At 35.9% G+C, this 18681-nt stretch overlaps 2 protein-coding genes and 1 pseudogene across 2 annotated transcripts; 2 read left to right on the top strand and 1 right to left on the bottom strand.

The window, feature by feature from the left end:
* Positions 1-7802: 7802 nt before the first annotated feature.
* On the top strand, positions 7803-10447 carry LOC106314476 (zinc finger BED domain-containing protein RICESLEEPER 1-like). Its single transcript, XM_013752344.1, has 3 exons — positions 7803-9875; positions 9958-10135; positions 10365-10447. The coding sequence occupies exons 1-3, from the start codon at positions 7803-7805 to the stop codon at positions 10445-10447; spliced, it is 2334 nt and encodes a 777-aa protein (XP_013607798.1).
* Positions 10448-11182: 735 nt separating this feature from the next.
* On the top strand, positions 11183-13433 carry LOC106317585 (annotated as a pseudogene).
* A 3779-nt stretch (positions 13434-17212) lies between these two features.
* LOC106314475 (probable NAD(P)H dehydrogenase (quinone) FQR1-like 1) lies at positions 17213-17870 on the bottom strand. The gene is made up of 3 exons (XM_013752343.1): positions 17785-17870; positions 17675-17687; positions 17213-17437 (listed from the first exon to the last, which is right to left on the bottom strand). The coding sequence occupies exons 1-3, from the start codon at positions 17868-17870 to the stop codon at positions 17213-17215; spliced, it is 324 nt and encodes a 107-aa protein (XP_013607797.1).
* Positions 17871-18681: the final 811 nt, after the last annotated feature.

The raw sequence follows: 18681 nt of genomic DNA, 5'->3' as shown, positions 1-18681 counted from the left end.
CCCTTCAAACTAAAGATGTCCGACTCTGTCCGTCTAAGGGCGTCCGACTCTTCAGCAAAGAACGTCTGGCTCTTCTACTAGACACGTCCGGCTTTTAAGACTAAAAAGCGTCTGGCCCTTCTTCTTGATCATGGGCTAGTGGAGACAAAAGATCAACCGGATACAAATGCATTGTAATCCATAAGCCTGTGAGAGCCGAGATCTATGACCTAATAATATATACTTAGTGTGTGATATGATCCACAGCAACTGAGGTCATGAGACACCATCATCATCATTAAGATAGGAATGCAAAGAATAATGAATACAGCATTACCTAAGGCAAAGAAATCGATGTCCACATCAATGAGAGTGTTTCGGCCACAGAGCCATAATAAGAGATTATAAACTCACAGCAGTCATCATTGATCTTGAACACTCATGAGACAAGTAGTGGACATGTATAGACGAGGTCTATGACCCAGACATGGATCGGCCAGATTGAAACATGGTCGAATGGTAACCATAAATTGCCAAAGTAAAGAGGTTGGCAGTAGACGATCACGTCTAGATTATGGACACATGCAAACACGATTTGCAAAGACCCAATAGTGATCCCCGAGAAAAATATGGTTCACATTGTTTAGCACACATGCTTTACCGGGACACTAAATGTCAAATGACATGAGAAACGACCTAAGAAGTCAAAGTGGTCTAATTACGGTTCAGTAATGAAACTGGCCGATTACTCCCATCCTGTACATACAGGAAATATCACGCACCAAGATGCGTAGAATGTAGAACCTACACTGAGGTTCACATCAGGGGGAGTAGTGCGTGTTGTACTCTTTTTCCTTCATCATGGTTTTGTCCCACTGGGTTTTTCTGGTAAGGTTTTAATGAAGCAACATGAAGCGTACTACAAATCCTGTATGGTTATGGCATCCAAGGGGGAGTGTTATAAATTATTGAGTGGATTGCCATTAACCAAGACAAGAAGAGAAGACCCATCAGCCACGACCAGGCCCAGCCGCGGCCGCGTCCAAGGGAGAGAGATTAGGTCGGCTAGTCTTGGCCGACTTAGTATTAGGTCGGCTAGTCTTAGACGACTTAGTATTAAATCGTCTAGTCTTGGCCGACTTAGAACTTAGGATGTTTTCCTTTTCTATGTTTTAGTAGTTTTCCTATTTCCTGTTGGATTAGGATATGTACTCTTTCCATTTATCTTTATCTTGTAATCTTTATATAAAGGAACCCCCATTGATATTAATAATACATCGAAATATTCAGTCTCTAAACCCTTCCAATTACAACAGAATACCCATTGTTAAGAAAAACAACTTAAAACGATTTGGTTCCATTAGATCGTATATGTATAGAAGTGTAATTTTGATTCATTTTCTTTGACGAATAAAATCATATTAACTGTGACAAACCAAAATTTAAATATAAATGTATTTTAACTAAATTTAGTTTTCTATATTTTCAAAAGAATATTTATTAAAAATAACTTTAAACAAATATTTTAAATATGTTAAAATTATAATTGGCGATTTCGAAGAGAAACGGCTATAGTTTCTTGCTTTTATCAACTAAAAATGAAAAATACTATTTATATCTCTGGTAAATAATAGGGTTAGGTTTAATGTAATTTGGTAAAATTTAAGGTTCGGTTCCTATATATTCTAACATAAAATATACAAGAAGACTTCTAACCCCTAAATATATTATTTTCCACAAGACTTAAATATACTAGTTTAAAAACCCTAAACTCAATTAACTAACTAAATCATTTCATTAAACTTAAAATTAACTTTAAAAGTGTTTAATATACACAAATCTAAAAACATATAGGATAAATTTTAACTTTTCAAAAAAAAAGTTAAGCTTCCAAAATCTAATCCTAAAATACAAACACACTACAACATATGTTACCAAACTCTAAATCAAAAAATACCATGACACACTACATTCACTAATCTATGTTGGAAAACAGTTCAATTTTACTAGATCTTAATTTTTATCATTTACAAATATTTATAATTATATGATTTCAATTTTTCTCCCATCAAAATATTTTCTTAGAAAATTTATAAATTATTTTTAATATCTATTATATGAGAAGATTTCCAAGAAGTCTTACTTACAAAACTACAAAAGATTTCGAGAGGTTATATTCGTAAAAATGTATATTCATTTTTTGTTTGGTCATAAAGGACTGGTCGTAATTTCACTAGTGTTTTGAATTACATTTGCATCTGATTAAAATTGAAATATACTTTTGCATTTGAAATCAAGTTTTATGTCATTTTTGGCAAATTCCCAGGATGTATTTAATATCGTGAGAAACTAAATCATTTTAACCTAACTACCTCATCTTTTGACAATCCTGAGCACACCATCTTTGAATATAAACTTAAGTTAAATCTGAACTATTGTTACATAATTACCAATGTTAAGTGGATTTAATTTTAATGAAGTTTAAATATGAACAAATTTCTTCATTGACAAAAAAAAAAAAAACAATTGACATTCATTTCCATCTCGAAGCCTAATTGTGGTTTTTTAAATTTCTTTATTGACAAAAAAAAAAAAAAAACAATTGACATTCATTTCCATCTCGAAGCCTAATTGTGGTTTTTTTGGCTTTTTTCTAGTAGTATGCTGCAGGGATGGGCATTTCAGAACCACTCCATTCATTTTCTTGTATTCTGTTCTTAGGTCTGTATTTTCTTTTGTATACACAATAATACTAATTTCTTCAACTTCCCTTCTAACTATACTACGCAAGTTAACAGAGTTATGCAAAAGGGTCGTTTAATTGTCACGTTGTTAAGATGTTACTGAACCTACTGTTTTTTGTCACACATGTGACAAAATAGTCGTAGTCGATGTAGACATAACCTTTGAATTTGAATCTTGTAATAATCACCCGGTCCCGGCTCTAGGCTACGGCAATATAGGCAATTGCCATAGATCCATGGGTCTAAAAAAGTTTTAGTTTTATTTTATTAGCTACAAAAACCCATTTTAGTTTGTTAATTTTTTAATTAGTTAGTGAAATTATAACAAAAGGGTCCATGATAAACCTATTTTAAATACAAAAAGACACCAAATTTTATTTTAAGCTTCACCATTCTCAATTTTTCCATTGACAAAACCTAGTTTAACGTTAAGGCCCATCTTTTTAATTTTTTTTCTTTGAATACCACAAATTTTTTTTGCTTCAGTTTAAGGAAATGCAATACAAAAAGCTGAGAATTTTTTATAGGGAAATTACTTAGAATAACACACATTTTATGAGTAATGACCAGAATAACATACAAAAACAAAGAAAGAATGAAAAGTGAGTTAAAGTCCAAAATACTCAATCAATAAATAGATTTAAACATAATATAGCTTCTTTATACAGAAAATGAAAGACTCTAGATAAGCTAGAAACTTTGATTGAGCAAAAAAAAGGTAAAAACTTTTTTTTTTTAAAAACTTCCTTCCCCCACGACATTTCCCTTTCCTTAAACCTGTCACTAGAATCTACTACAAGGTGAGTGAATGTACCAGGATTGGCTTCTCTAATCATGTGCAGATACTCAGGTAACTCATGGTAGCCACTCTCTGCGGATCCCCTAACCAATTCTCTTGCACATTTTAGTGTCCGGTGAGCTTTCCAGTAGTTAATCTTTATTCCAAAGCACATGTTGAGGGACTGCCGCACATGACTTGGCAAAATGGTTGGCTCCACTCCACCAATGAAATCAGTGTATAAAGATCCGAGAATCTCTGGTTTTTCTTGTCTGCAACGAGCTGATCGTTCTGTAACTGAACAAGTATGCTCAGAAACATAGCTGCGTACGGTAAAGCGAGGAGTAGCACTTGTTGGTGATGCTCTTAACTTCCAACTACAGCCTCCAATCCAACACTTTACGATTAAAAGAGTCAGCATTGAGTACTCGACATCATAATCGAATTTTTGCACTATCGTCAAGATCTTAAGTCGTGTTTGTAATGAAGACTTGGAATCAAAACTTTGGCCAACAACTATATCTATAGAATCCAGTTGTTGCCTAACATGAGTGACTACCTTAGCCTTTTTTCGTTTTTGTCGCTGACCCAATCTTTGGCTTATACTCCTTCTTCATCTCTATATCTAATACTGGAGTTAATCCGTATGTTATAAAGTCCTCGTCATCTGATGTAGCACCATCTGAATCATCGCAATAGTCAAATCGTTCTCCGTCAGTGTCTGTGGCTTCATCATGATTATAATCAGATTGGTTTTGCATCAGTGTCTGTGTCTTCATCGTTTTCTTGTTGCTTCTTAGAGAGACTTCCACACATAGACGAACTTGGTCAGATTTTCGGAGACGGAAAATCGTCAAAAATTCTCAATTTTAACTGGAGGTGTGTCATGAGTTAGCTTCATCAAGCTTTTCCTGCTAAGCATGTAACTCAATTCGAGATTAGCATGGCCTCTATCTAATCCGTAGTCCTCATAAACCATGTTAATCATATCTTCCAAGTTTGTGTCGTCATTCACTGGAATTACTTTGCTTCCTCTTTTGCTATCAACGTGAAACATCCATTTATCATTCTCGAATAACCACTGGCCACAAACAACTATAACATCCATCATCGAATTTCTTGGGATAAACGTAAAAGAATCAATTGTCAAAAAGAAGACATCGTAACTTGGAGAAGAAGAACTGACTACGGCTAAACCTAGGTTTTAATAACTGTTCCGGTTAGTGGTCGGATTTTTTGGTTCAATTAGTAACCCAAAATTTCTCTAAATCTAATTAGTAAACCAATTTTCGCAAATAAGACTGCTACAACATATAACACCTTCAAAGTCTGCCATAACGTATGTTAAAGTCTGCTATCACATAAAAGTTAGTTGTGCTAGTTTATAAGTCTGCAGCAAAGCATACTTGATTGGGAAAGTTTATTGTTTATAAACGAACAAAATATAAGTCTGCGATCTCTTGAACATGAAAATCTGCCAAATTATAAAAAGTATGTGAGAAAAATATACGTGCCATTATGAAAGTCTTCGAAATATTATAAAGATGCCTTCAAAAGACAAAAATCAGCATCCTTAGCGGAACATTGGGATTTGCTCGGCATCCTTGGCGGAACTGTGGGGAGTGTATTATGGCTTGTGCATTGCGTGGGATTGTGGTATTAGAAGGCTGGAGGTGGAGGTGGATTCGGCGAGTGTGGTGGGTTTTCTTAGGACAGGGATACATGATTCTCATCCCCTGTCGTTCATAGTACGTTTGTGCTATGGCTTCATATCAAGAGACTGGCTAGTCAAGTTTTCTCATGTGTATAGGGAGGCTAATCATCTTGCCGATGGATTAGCGACCTATGCGTTCTCTTTACCATTTGGTTTGCAATATTTTGAGACTATTCCGGAAGTTGTTGTTCCGATTTTGTTGGAGGACTCGAGCATGGTTTCTAGACCTCGCCATGTTTACTTGTAGTTGTTTTGAGTTTGAATAAAAAGTGGGGGACTAATGTCTCCTGCAATCTACCAAAAAAAAAAAAAAGACAAAAATCTGCTATAAAAACCTGCCAATTAAAAACAAATCTGCTATTGAAATTAAATCTACCATAATGTGTGGTAGACTTTTTCAGAAAGTCTGTAATGATATAAAATCTGCCACAATAAGTTTATGGAAAAAAATAAATTTGTCAAGTACTAATAAAACTGTCATTAAATGTCGCAGATTTTGAACAGTAGACTTATTTATATATTTCAAAAATATTTATTTTCTGTAAATTTTTTTTTGTAAATTTTTTTTTTGTTAACAAAGAAAATAATAGCATTCTGGGCATAAAAAATAATCTAGTACTTAAAAAAATGTATGTTATTCTAGTAATTATAACATAATTTGATGTTATTTTCGTAATCTTCCCTTTTTTTTAAAAAAAGTCTCTATTTTATGTTTCGTCCACGGTAGAGATGTCAAACTAGGTACTGGCCCGCGGGCCCAGCCCGTGGGCCCGGCCCGTTAGGGATTGGTTTAGGGCGGGTTTGGACCAGTGATTTCATGTCCCTCAAAAAAGCGGGCCTGGCGGGAGAGGCTTGTCGCGGAACCGGACCCAAAGCGGGCAAGCCCATAGTAATCCGCGGGTTTCTCCATGTCCCGCAGCCCTAGTCTCTAGACTCTTCATTTGCTCTTCACCTGGAAAAAAACGTGAGAGAGATAGAGTGAAAGGCGGTGTGGTTGCGACTTCCACCGTGGAAAGAAACAAAGCTCCGACGATGACGACGGCGGTTCGCTCTCCCGACACTGCTTCTGCTCACTACTTCGTCTTCCAACTGCAGTCTGCAGCAGAGGAGCTAAAACGACAAGGGTCTGACAAAGTAGATTCTTCTTCTTCGATGTGTCTTCCGTTCTTCCCTATGAGCTTCCAAACTCCTCAGATTGAACATGCATGTACAGAGTTATGTATTTCAGACAAAAAATTGAAGTTCTTTTGGAATTATTATCTCTGCTGTAACTCTTTGTTTTTTTTTTCCAGGTTGTTAGATAAGAAGACCAACAAGATCCGAGGTCTTGATCTAGCTTAGCGATCTATAGTTTGTGTTATGTCTTATCTAGGTTAGCGATCCATGTAAACAATTGAACAACAAGATCTGAAAGCGTACTGTTAGATCCTAGTATTAAAAAAAACAACAAGCGTGTCTTTGTTTCATCGTTTATTTTTGTATATTTTGTGTTATGTCTTTGACTCATTGTAGCTTTGGTTTTAGGTAACAACAGTGTTGATCGAGAATGCTTATTGTGTGAGGTAACCTTTCTTTTATTTAGTGATAAAACTTCTATCTAATAGAACAAAAATAAGTTGTGTTCAGTCTCTGATATGTTTGTTTGTCACGTTGTATTTGTTTTGTGCAATGTTTTGAGGCGATGAAGTGATGAAGAACAAGGAGGCGACTGGTTCATCCAAACAGCTTTTCATTCCCTAACAGCTTCAGTACCTCAGGTTAGTCAGTCTCTTATGCATAACTAGTAATCATTGATAGGAGAGCTAGATGTCTATTGTCTTGTGTTGACTAGTTCGGTGAATCTTCGCTGCGTAGCTTATGAAAAATCATTCTGAAGATTTTAAGGGTGAATGTTCTTAAGCTATGCGTGTAGATTCACTGCAAAGTTAAGACAAGAGTATTTTCTTACTGTCTTCTGTTCAGTAGTGTAGCGACTTGTTTCACTTGTTTGCATTATAGTCTCATGTAAACTCTCTGATATGTTTTTTCTTTTTGTCTGTGTCACGCGTTTGAATATGTGTTGCCTCGAGCTCGTGGAGTGATCGTGACCAAGGAGGCATCAGCACGTCAGCCTACCATTGCTATGACCAGCTTTATGACCTCAGGTTAGTCGCAGTCTTCCGTATAACTAATAAGCATTGATAGGAGAACTCACTGGTTAGATAGGACTCCCTGTTTAGATAGGTTAACTCACTGTCTTGCTTAAGAACCACTGTATTGATATGAGAGCTCATTGTCTTGCTTAGAACTAGCTTTATTGATATGAGAACTTTCTGTTTGATGTTGATCTCATGATCTGTTGTTAGATGCTTGTATACGCTGCTTGTCCTCAAGCTAATAAAAATTTGTGAATGTTTATGTGAATGTTTACGTAGATTACTAGCTTGTCCTCAAGCTAGTATAAAATTTAAATTATCAATTTTTAACTTAATTAAAAATTTAAAATATTTTAAAAACCCTAAAACCACTAACACACGTAGCTTAGGTTAAGGGAGCCGTAACTTAGCTTAAAATAGAATTTTCTAAACCAACCGATACCTGAGAGACCATGGGATCAAGAAGCGACTCAGAAGAGCAGTTCACTTTGGATACTAACCACGTTCCACCAGATACAACGGACTTTGAGACTCAACATGTCATGGCAAGACTTGCGGCAATTGATGAGAACGATGATCAGCGTGATGGTGGTGATGAGGGAAACAAGCAAGGTCGCAAAAGAAAGCTGTTAAGTCTGGTCGATTCAGAAGAGGATGTTGATGTTGAAATAACTCCAACAACCCAACCGAGGAAGCCTCATAGAAAAACCAGCTTTGGAACAGCCTCGCAGAAACCCATGTACCAATCCACTCTGGATGGAGGTAGTGGCTCTTCCGAACAGGCCAGTAGTCAGAAGAAGAATGTTCCTCTGAAATATGTGATTTGTGGAGGGAGGAGAAAGCCAGTGCCTCGGGGGTCGTCTACTCAGTCGCGGAAAAACAAAGGACCGAGTACTCAGTCGCTGAAGAAGAAGAGCAAGATCCAAGAGGAGATACCAGATTTTGATGAGGAACTAGTAGAAGATGAGTTGGACGAGGATGAAGCCGGTTTGGATGAAGCCGGATTGGATGAAGCCGGTTTGGATGATATGGAGAATAGGCAACGATCAGATGTGTGGAAGGATTTCACGGTGGTTGAAAAACACAATGGAGATTTGAAAGCTGTGTGCAATCATTGCAGGGATGAGTATGCATGGTATTCTCACTCGCATGGAACAAGTGGGCTGAGAAGGCATTGGGGGAGATGTAAAATGTATCCAAGGAATACTGGGAGGCAACAACAACTCAATACTGAAGGGAAAGTAGTATCTCGCAAGTATGATCATACTGTGTTCAGACAGATGGTAGCTAAGACTATAGTCCAGCATGATCTACCTTACGCGTACGTTGAGTATCAAAAAGTTAGAGACACATGGGCGTATTTGAATGCTGATGTCCAAACAATTTGTCGAAACACAGCGAGAGCAGATGTGTATCGATTATATGAAAGTGAGAGAGACACACTCAAGAGGGAATTAGGGAGTCTTCCTGGACGAGTGTCCTTCACATCTGACTTGTGGACATCAGTGAAACGAGAAGGATACATGTGTGTGACAGCACATTACATTGATCGGAATTGGAAGTTGAACAGCAAGATCTTGACGTTTTGTGCTCTACCACCACCACATACTGGTATGAATGTTGCGGTTCAGCTCCTTGAATCACTGAAAGAGTGGGAAATTGAAAAGAAGGTGTTCTCGATCACATTAGATAATGCTACAAGTAATGACTCGATGCAGGATATTGTGAAATCGCAGCTGAATTTGAATGATGATTTGTTGTGTGGAGGAGAGTTTTTTCATGTCAGATGTGCAGCTCACATACTTAACCTCATTGTGCAAGATGGGTTGAAGGTTATTGGAGACTCTTTGCAGAAAGTAAGAGACAGTGTTAAGTATGTTTTAGGATCGGAAACGTGTGAACAGCTGTTCCACAAATGTGTGGATGCTACCGGTGTAGTAGAAGGTGGATGGCTAATACTGGACGTGCCGACAAGATGGAACTCAACTTACTATATGCTTGAAAGAGCCATCAAGTACCGTAAAGCATTTGTTAAGTTGGAGGCATTTGATAAGAAGGGTTATAAAACGGCGCCCACAGCTGAGGAATGGACTAGAGCAGCCAATATTTGCGATTTTTTGGGTCCTTTTGCTGTGATCACAAGCTTGAGGTCTGGTTCGAATTACCCGACTGAAAACTTGCTTTTCTATCAGGTTTGGTTGATCCATGATTGGCTTCGGAGAAATGAGGAAAGCCAAGACGAGATTGTCAGATACATGGTGCCACCGATGAAGGAGAAGTTCGACAAATATTGGGACGAAGTCAGTGGTGTTTTTGCAATGGCAGCAGTCTTCGATCCACGGTTTAAGCTTTCTATTGTCGAATGTTGTTTAGGGAAGCTTGACATGAGTACACGTGATGCAAAGGTGAAGAATCTGCGTGAGAAGCTGAGTATTCTGTTTGAGTCATACGACAAAAAATCCAAGAATAACTCGCCTTCCACTGAGCCTCGTGAGACTGCTTCGCAAAAAGCATCCGATGGGGCTGTTTATGAACCATAATGTGAGTGTTTTTCATTTTTTAATCTTCTGTTTTTTTTTTCCTCTCTAATATTTTTTTTCAACTTAGGATTTCTTTGCATTTCGCCAAACGAGTGGCATTGTGAGTGAAAAGACACCTCTAGAAGCTTATCTTGAAGAACCACCTTTGGACTTTACTAATTTCCAGAGTTTGGACATCCTCGATTGGTGGAAAGATAATGCGCATCGGTATGGTGACTTGGCTGCAATGGCATGTGATCTGCTAAGTATTCCAATCACAACAGTGGCTTCGGAGTCCTCTTTCAGTATTGCATCGTGAGTTCTGAATAAATATAGAAGCCGTCTACTCCCAAAAAATGTGCAAGCTCTCATATGCACTAGGAATTGGATCAAGGGATACAAATCTTATGCACATGGTTAATAACACTCATTTTAATTTTATTAAGAGTTCCATTATCCTTTATCCTAAGTAAATAAAATTTCTGATATTTTCAGATGAAGAAGTCGATGGTGATGGTGAAGAAGAGAATTTACCATCATTTGAGTCCATTGTTGATGGGGAAGGTGAAGATGAGTAGATCGCAAGTTTGAAATGTTATTTTGATTTGGTGTTTTGCTTCAATTACAATTTAAGATTTTTTGTTTAAGGTGCTTGGTTTTGTTTTGAGTACTTATTTGGATCATTTGGTGTTCCTATGAAATTTACTTTGGTTGGGACTTAGCTTTTCATCTTTAACATGCTGTTGATATCAATTCTCATTCTACAAGTGAGTGTATCTGAATTACGGCGTTTAAGATGTACGTTGATGAACTTCATGAACTTCAAAAACCAAAAAAAAATCAAGAACAATAACAATATATGTAAAATTTTGTTTTGAGCTCCAATAATAGATTCATGTCTTTACGTATCTTCACATAGTGGAGCAGCATGCAGTGTCGAGAGACATCCTTATGCACTCCTTTTACGTTCAGCCCGCGGGACGGCTTGTAAGGGACTGTGGACATCGGCGGTACGGGATTGGGACGGCCTTTTGGAGACTGCAGCCCACGCGGGACGGGCCGGCCTGAACCCGCGAGATGACGATCCCGCCGCGGTACGGGACGGGACGGGACGGGACGGGACAGGATGACCTGTTTGACATCACTAGTCCACGGCCATTAATTTTTTTGAGACGGCCAATTTTTTTTTGATAAAAATAAATCACACAATTTGATCACAATCTCTTATATAAGTTTCTTCACTGACAAAAGAACACTCGCAACATACATCCATTTCCATCTTGTTCTCGCAGATTCTGCTTTTAGTTGCAGGGATGAGAGTTTCAAAATAAGCCCCTGCAGTTTCTTATATATCGTTTTTAGCCCTATATATTTTTCTTTCTACACAGTAGCATCAACTTCTTCAAACTCCTTACAAGATATCTTCATCAATTGTCTCCACCAAAACACAAATGTCGATTTTCCACTGGACAAAACATTCTTCACTCCTGATAGGAACGCCTCGATGTTCATTGAAGTCCTTAACTCGACGGCTCAAAATCAACGATACTTGACCACATCAATGCCTAAACCAGATTTCATAGTCAAACCGGTTCATGAGTCTCACGTCCAAGCTTCCATCATATGTTCCAAGAAACTGGGAATTCATCTCCGTGTTAGAAGCGGCGGTCACGATTTTGAAGGCTTGTCCTATGTTTCACATATAGAAACACCGTTTATAATTATTGATCTGTCGAAACTGAGACAGATTAATGTTGATATTGAAGACAATAGTGTTTGGGTTCAAGCTGGTGCTACAGTCGGTGAGCTTTACTACAGGTAAGTCTCGTTTTGTTTTAAACACAAATTTTTTTTTGTTTTTTTGTTACTGAATTTATTTATGTGTTTGCGTTTATATATTATGAAAAATTTGCTATGCAAATATTATATTCCTGAATTACCGAAAAAGGTTTATCTACTACTTGTCTTACTCAAAACTTTGGATTATTGATTATTGGTTAATAATATCATCAAAATCTTGTACACCTAAAATCATGTTTTTTTTTCTCATCTTTTGAGAAAGCTAAAATCATGTTCTATTTCGATATTACATTGATAAACTAAAGGTTTGATTTCAGATCTGAATTTTAAAAACAAAACTAGAAAATAGAGTAAAAAATATATAAACTAAAACATAGGTTGAATTATGTTAATTTAACGTTTTTTTGAACGAGTTATTTTAACGTTTTCTAGATACTTAAAAAATCTTATGTTTGACTTCACAATATGCAATGACAAAACGCAACCAAACAATCACACACAAGAGTAAACAATATTTGACTATAGGATCTTTGGCTTGTTAACTGTAGAATTTCAGAGAAGAGCAAGATTCATGGATGCCCTGCTGGTATATACCCGAACTTAGGCATTGGTGGGCATATAACAGGCGGTGCATACGGTTCCTTGATGAGAAAGTATGGTCTTGCTGCTGATAATGTTCTAGACGCAAAGATAGTTGATGCTAACGGCAAGTTACTAGACAGAACCTCGATGGGAGAGGATATGTTTTGGGCGATTAGAGGAGGCGCAGGAGGGAGTTTCGGGATAATTTTTTCAAGGAAGATCAAGCTTGTTCCTGTTCCTCAAACCCTAACTGTCTTCAGGGTCACCAAAACACTAGACCAAGACGCAGGATTCAAGATTCTTTCAAAGTGGCAACAAGTTGCGGACAAGCTAGTTGAAGATAAGTTTCTTGGCGATAAAGGCAACTTGATGGAGGTCATGCACAAGGATTTTCCAGAACTAGGGCTAACTAAGGAGGATTGTCTAGAAATGAGCTGGATCGAATCCGTTATTTACAACTCTGGATTCTCGAGAAGCACTCCTCCTCCTCCTGAGGTTTTGCTTCAAGCAAAGTCACCTCTTGGAGAAGTTTACTTAAAAGCCAAATCAGACTTCGCTAAAGAACCGATTCCTGTTTTAGGTCTTAAAGGGATGATCAAGAAGATTCTTGAAGAAGAAGCTGCAGTAATGATATGGACTCCATACGGTGGAATGATGGATAAAATCCCTGAATCTGAGATCCCGTTTCCGCATAGAAGCGGAACCAGCTTCATGATTTTGTATTACAGGAGCTGGTCAGACACCGAGAAGAGACCAGACATGCGTATCAAATGGATCAGAGAGTTGTACAGTTACATGACGCCTTATGTCTCAAGTAACCCATGACGAGCATATGTGAACTACAGAGATCTAGACCTGGGACAGAACAGCAACAACTCAAAGACAAGCCTCAAACAAGCTCAAGTCTGGGGAGCAAAGTACTTCAAGGACAATTTCAACAGATTGGTGAAGATTAAAACAAAATCTGATCCAGAGAACTTGTTTAGACACGAACAAAGCATCCCCCTTCTTTGCTGAAGCTAAGCTGATGATATATAATACTATTTAAATAAGTATCATCATACAATAAACTCGAATAAATAAATGGAACAATGCTTCTTTCTTCTTTTATTTCAGACAATCTTGAATAATCCCATATCCCATTTAAACTATTATTTAGGAATTGATTTTTCGCAATAAAGCTCTCACAGTAAAAGTTAGACTGGCTAAATACGATGTTACTTTTAATGAATAATTAAATTTTATTTATATAATTACCCATTAAACATGAGATAATTATAATAAAAAAAATTCAAAAGAAAGAAAAACGGTCTTTGGCAAAAAGAATTCATGTCTATTGTATTATTATCCAAACTAGTATTACTTTTCATTAGATAAATTTCTGAATATATAATATCGAGTTAAAATTGAATTCTGAATTAAAAATAATTAAATAGTCTTGATAATTATAAGTTTATATATTAGCTATGTTTTGATAAACATAATTGATGATCTTGATGATTAATAAAAAAATTAAAATTTAGAAATAAAAACACAATCAAAATTGTATATAAAGAGATTTTTACAATGTGAAAGACTGGATCATATAAAAATAGTTTTATGTTAAATTTGTTATTGATTTTTGTAAGTGAATGACAGTAAATTATTTTGTTAGTCTTTAAATTAATAATATATTAATGGGTCAACGACTTATTTTCCCACGAGAACTATTATATAGCATCAGATCCCCACCAAACTATTATCTCGTGCCAGATTTCTCCAAATTTAAAATTGTAAACTTATTTCTCCATGAATCAATAGTTCAAAACTTATTTGCCCATAATCTATGGTTTAATCGGTTTAATGTTAATTAACCATTTTTAAACCAACTAAACCAAATAAAATCCCAATTTCTATCTCAAGATAGGATTCATCAACAAAAAAAAATTGATTCCCAAACAAAAAAAGATCCATTCTTTTCTATCTCAATGAAGCTTACATATCCTTTCCCAAGTAATCTTCGCTACTCTCTTTAACAATGCTTCACTGATTTTTGTGTGAATGAGAGTGATTTAAGATGAGCTAGAATCAACCTTTGCTTGCCTGAATTTGGAAATTACTGGTTTCAGAGTTGTCAGTTTTAATAATTGTTGCTCCGGTTTGCCTCGGGGAAGAAGAAGGGAGAAGTTAGATTGTCAATGGACCCAAAGCCATGGGAGTTGGAGTTTCCGCGGCAGCGACTACAGCTTTAACGGCTGTGATGAGCAACCAGACAATGGCGTTGGTGGATGAGAGAATGTCCACAGAAGGAAGAGGATTACCATTTGGGCTGAGCAACAACCTCTGTTTAGCTTCTCCTTCACCATCTTCGCAAGAGGGAAGTGCTCATCTGTTTAAGATGGTGTTTCTGGGCCGCCGCATCCGTTTATTCTGTTGGATCTGATGGCGGAAGGAGTGAAGTTTTCAAGCTCTAAAGCGTGAAAGAGATTCCTTTACTTACCAGAAGATTAACAATGGCTACAATCCCATGACCGGGGACAAATGATCGATGATGAATCTTTTTTTTTGTTTGGGAATCAATTTTTGTTTAATTTTTTTTTTGCTGATAAATCATTTCTTTTAGATAAAAACTGGGTTTTTATTTGGTTTAGCTGGTTTAAAAATTGTTAATTAACATTAAACCGATTAAACCATATATTATGGGCAATTGAATTTCAAACTATTAATTTGTGGAGAAATAAGTCTGTAACTTTAAATTCAGGGAGATCTGGCACGAGGTCATAGTTCGGTGGAGATCTGATGCTATATAATAGTTTTCGTGGGAAAACAGATCGTCGACCCTATATTAATTAATAAATATTAGTAAGATAATTATGTCTACATGACGGGCGAATCACTAGTGTATACAGTATTTATAAAATGATTTGGACATATGTCATCACCACATTTTTTTCACTAAAAAAGATTAGATGGCTTAAGAGAATTATGACATGGCAACACTTGATGATGACATTTATAATTTCTTTGTATAAGTGTTTATTTTTTTGGCAAGATTTTTTATATAAGGTAACAACAAAAAACTTATATATCAACCATTATATATAATTTAAACTAGATCTCAACCCGCACAACCGTGCTGGTGTTATCTTTACTTTTTATGTTTGATAATTATGATTTGTTTTAATTTTTTGTAAAATAAATTTGTTGACAACATGTGTTATTAATGTTAAGAACTAAAGTGGTATGTTAGATAAATCATTTGTTTTTTTGAATATTTATTATTTCTAAACTTACCATTTTAAAGTTTATTTATTTCCAAATCATACAATTTCTATGATTTGTATATATTAATATATATATATGTGTGCTGATAAAAAAACAAATTTTTCATTTTTTTGGTTTTTATATGCTTTCATTTATATATGTTGTAATTTATTTTATATCTTGTTTGGTTATAACACTTCTAATATTTGACTAATTTATTTTTCTAGGATAAGTCCAGCTTAAAAATCACACATGAATTAACATTGTGACTTCTATTTTCTTTTTTAATAGAATATATTATTATTTTTTTTTAAGATAGTATAGTATTTACCGTGATTCTGTTTCGAAAATATAGGAAAACATTTTAAAAGGTCACGACAACAATAAATATGTGAGCTTCATCTCCAAGCTTTAAAATAAATATGTAGGATATCCTATATTTTAGTAAAGACAGGAAAATAATATATTCTCCAAAAGTAGATATTCGGTTGATTAGTTATAAGGGAATAAGTTAATAATCTTTAATTCATTTGAATTTAAATAGAATAGATGTAGATACTTTTGTTGCAACTGAATGTAGATATTCTCAAATTGTTAACGACGTAAACAGTGCACTAACTTCATCTTCTCCAAATGCATGTGTTCTGTAAATTATTAATATATTTTCAGAGCTTGCAATCAAATAAGAATATCATGGGAAATACGTATATGAATGCCAAACTTGACACATACGAAAACTGAAATAATCAAATAATATGGGAAAGACGTAAATGAATGCCAAACTTGACATGAACTTCATATTTATTACATATCAGAAACTGGCATAGGAGTTATAGAGCTATATGTCTTTCACTGAAAAACAAAAGTACTCTTGATTATTTCATATCTTTTCGTAGGCAATGTTATATATGTGAAGATGATATTAGTTCATTTGGATTTAGATTAGATATATAGTACACGTCGATCTGTATATTTAATTTTGTCTTTTATTTAATATACCCATTATTAAGTATTGAAAATGTAATGTGACCAACTCTAGTAAGTAGGTCATTTTTTAAAAAATCACACATGAAAGAGAAGTTATGACTTCTCTTTTAATAGAATAGACTAGGATAGTACCCGCGCTTAAAAGCGCGGAATTACGTTTTTTAATTTTTGGTTTGGTTCTAGTTCGGTTCTGGTTTTTGATTTCAGTTCAAAAATATAGGAACCATTCACATAACTTTGTGAGAAACCTAATAAAATTTTGAGTTCAATTTAAATGCGTGAATCTAAACAGTGTATGGAATTTTCGATTTTGATTTTTGATTAGGTTGCTATATTTTCAATAGTTTGAAAAAGTATTTACACACTTATATGGGCGATATTTGGTTTTGTATTTTCTTGGTGTTTTGTCGGCCTCAGAAAAGGGGTTAGTCGAATTTGTATGATAGCATTATTATCTTGCCTAGACAAATAAGTTATCTTTCTTTTTGAACAACGCCCAGACAAATAACTAGTATAAGATCAAGATTTATAAAAATAGAGTTAGTTCTAAAGATATAGTTTTTGGCTCCTGATAAAAAATATTACAAAACCAAATTGTGTTAGAACTCAATGATAACACAAGTAAACACTACAAAACGTAAGAACCGAAGCAAGTGTAGTTAATGAGGTGTTGGTTTGGAAAAGAAACATACGCGGTGGTATCTGGACCAACACCTTGAGACCCTGGTGCTCTAAAATATTCTGGCTGGCTTACCAGCAAGTTGTTGAGTCCTCCTGAGGCCACCAGTTGCACCTAAGAATGCCTTGAATTGAGCAGCCATCATACTGAACCTTGTTGGGAAGCCAAAGACAAACGCATCAGCCTCGGCAAGGTCGTTGGAGGTGATAAGAGGAGCATCACTCTTTGGCGGTGCACTCATTTTAGAGAGCAGATCTTCTTGGAGCGTCCCTGGTACCTGTCAAGAACAAACTCTTAGCTCGATGCTTCTGTATGAGTGTCTTCTTGTTTCTTTGAGAGGATGCAACTTAAATTTAAGATAGCTGAAAACATGAATCTGAGATGATAAGTGTTATATTACTCAAAAGATTATCACATAGCCTAAAGAATGGTGGCAGATAAAGACATTCACAAGTAAATAAAAATATAGAGATATATTTCCTCTTTCATTCAGACATAAGAACTTATTTCTAACTTCGACACCTATTCTGTTTCAATGATTTCATTATCAGTTTATGTGTCTCATTGTAGCCTAGATTGTCAGATATGCTCCATAGAAAAGCCAGTAAGAGAGTAATGACTGACCTGCCATAGTTTGGCAACGACACCATATCAACAGAAGCAGCACCTTTCCTAATCTCTTGTGCTAGTTTCTCCACATGTCTGTACATTTAGTAGTACCTGTTACACTCCACCACACTTGTTAACAATGGATGAATGGATCTCCAGTTCAAATCAAAACTCAATCACATTTCTCCACACGTCCGTACATTGAGTAGTACATGTTACATATATTCAATAATGTAGGCATTACATGTACACTCTACAGCCATTTACCCAATCATATTTTTAAAGAATCTAATTGTCTTCCTTGTTAGATATTGAACACTGGAGAAATTCTAGGCTTTGAACCTACAAAACCAAAACCAAATCAGAAGACATCAGGGCTGTCTCCACAAATTTAAGAAATATAAAAGAAAAAACGTAAAGTGTTAATGGACTAACTCATGATGGTTGTTGAAAAGGAGATTATCATGCTATTTCTCAGAGTTTCATCTCGAGGCACAAAGACTCTTCCACTTTCTCAGCCATTATAGAAGCACTACAAGAAAACAGGCGGCTGACAAAATCGTCAGAAGTTCGTCGGAATAGGCGGATACTGACGAATTTCTGACAACAGTGGTCGTGGGTATCATTTCGTCGGAAAAAAAAATTCGTCGGAATTTCGTCAGAGTTTCCGACGACTTTCTGACGAATACCGATAAACCACATTCTGACGAACTTCCGACGACACTCCGATAACATATTCCGAGAACAGAATTCATCGGAAACACTATATTCCGACGAATTAGGTCGTCATAATATACTGACGAATTAGAGTCGTCAGAATATAGCGACAAGTAGGTTCGTCGGAATATTCCGACGACACTAATTGGTCAGTATATTCTGACGACCTGTACTCGTCGGTATATTCCGACGACT

This window comes from Brassica oleracea, chromosome C9 (genome assembly GCF_000695525.1).
Source record: "Brassica oleracea var. oleracea cultivar TO1000 chromosome C9, BOL, whole genome shotgun sequence".
Classification (NCBI taxonomy): Eukaryota; Viridiplantae; Streptophyta; class Magnoliopsida; order Brassicales; family Brassicaceae; genus Brassica; species Brassica oleracea.
Note: the sequence above shows the minus strand (reverse complement) of the source record. Positions and strands in the feature narration are given on the sequence as shown.